Source organism: Penaeus monodon, chromosome 20 (assembly GCF_015228065.2).
Source record: "Penaeus monodon isolate SGIC_2016 chromosome 20, NSTDA_Pmon_1, whole genome shotgun sequence".
NCBI lineage: Eukaryota > Metazoa > Arthropoda > Malacostraca > Decapoda > Penaeidae > Penaeus > Penaeus monodon.
The window spans coordinates 40,075,765-40,077,010 of record NC_051405.1 but is presented as its reverse complement, the minus strand read 5'-3'; the positions used below and the strand labels follow the sequence as shown (position 1 = coordinate 40,077,010).

Sequence of the window (1,246 nt, the reverse complement as noted above, 5' to 3'; positions counted from 1 at the left end):
GGAGATTTGTGTGTATGTGTGATTATTTGTCCAGTATAATTTCATTTTTTCAGATCATGTAGTTATTGGATAGTAGAAGTAAGTAGACACAGTGATTATAAGAATGATATTGATGGTAAAAGTTATCATTGGCAATATCGTCATTACTATTATCATTACAATCAATATTGACTGGAAAAACGTTAAACCGTATTGATGAAATGGTACGTAAACCCACTTTACGCAAAATAGGTTTAATGAAATATGGGACAACAGTTTCACCATCTCAAGGTGTAAATCAGGAGGATATCGATCCTACGTTAAACTACTTTTGTGGCAGGTGAGTTTTCTACCATCATCACTGTTATCATTATTCTCGTTATCAGAAATTGATATCAGCATTAACATCAATACCATCGCTGAATTTGGAAGAGCCGTAAGCAGTACCTTTTACGTCATAACTACCAGAAGAACCATTACGCTTAAATACCATTCCAATACCATCGTCACTTAATCATCATGTTCATGTCTTGCTCAACAGCCGTGGTGTGTTTATAGAGGAGCAAGGAATCTAAGTCACGAGATATCGGGATAGGGTGGCCAGTTAATTTCCTTTCCGATAGTGACCCCAACATGAAGCCAGTACACACAGCTAAGTCGACTTGAGAGGGCCAACGCTCTACCACTGTGCTTAATACCACCCCCTCTATTGCAGTTGCTGTACCATTAACTAATCTACCATTTCTTTATTCCAACAGAAGAGGAATTAAAAGCAGAGAAGAAGCAGGAAATTTCGGAGGAAGGGAAGCCCATGCTGGATGCAAAGGGTTCCCGTGTTATTGTCGTTGCTAGCAAGAAGCCTGATCAAGATTCTGCTCCTTAGGGCTGCTACCTCTTAAGGCAAAATTAGTGGATATTCGTGTGTTTATTTGCGTGCTTCTGTGTGCTTTTTGTGTAGGTGTTTGTATCTGCGTTTGTTGATATTTGAGTTTGTATGATTGTGTTTGTAATTGCATGAGTGTATGTCTGTAATATCATGTATTTTTTATTAGTTTTGAGCGTTTTATGAGGCTTTTAGCATTTTCTATTCTAAATTTTATACCGTTTCCTGGAATGGCGTTTTCGACTTAAATATATACAGAGGCAAATTAAGGGTAATGTTTACACAGCAAAATATAACGGCCATCTCAATAACCGTATTGTTCAGGGTAGTATGTTGTGCATGTGTACAAATTTGTGTCAGAACTAGTACAAGTTGTATAACAAA

The 1,246-nt window shown here is 37.4% G+C and overlaps 1 protein-coding gene across 1 annotated transcript in view; it reads left to right on the top strand.

Moving 5' to 3' along the window:
• The window catches only part of LOC119585995 (major facilitator superfamily domain-containing protein 6-like), a 10,586-nt gene extending 9,724 nt beyond the window's left edge, over nt 1–862 (top strand). The window contains exons 14-15 of the mRNA XM_037934707.1: nt 63–78; nt 738–862. Coding sequence (XP_037790635.1) covers nt 63–78; nt 738–862 — 141 coding nt within the window. The remainder of the gene's footprint in view (nt 1–62; nt 79–737) is intronic.
• The last annotated feature ends 384 nt before the right edge of the window (nt 863–1,246 follow it).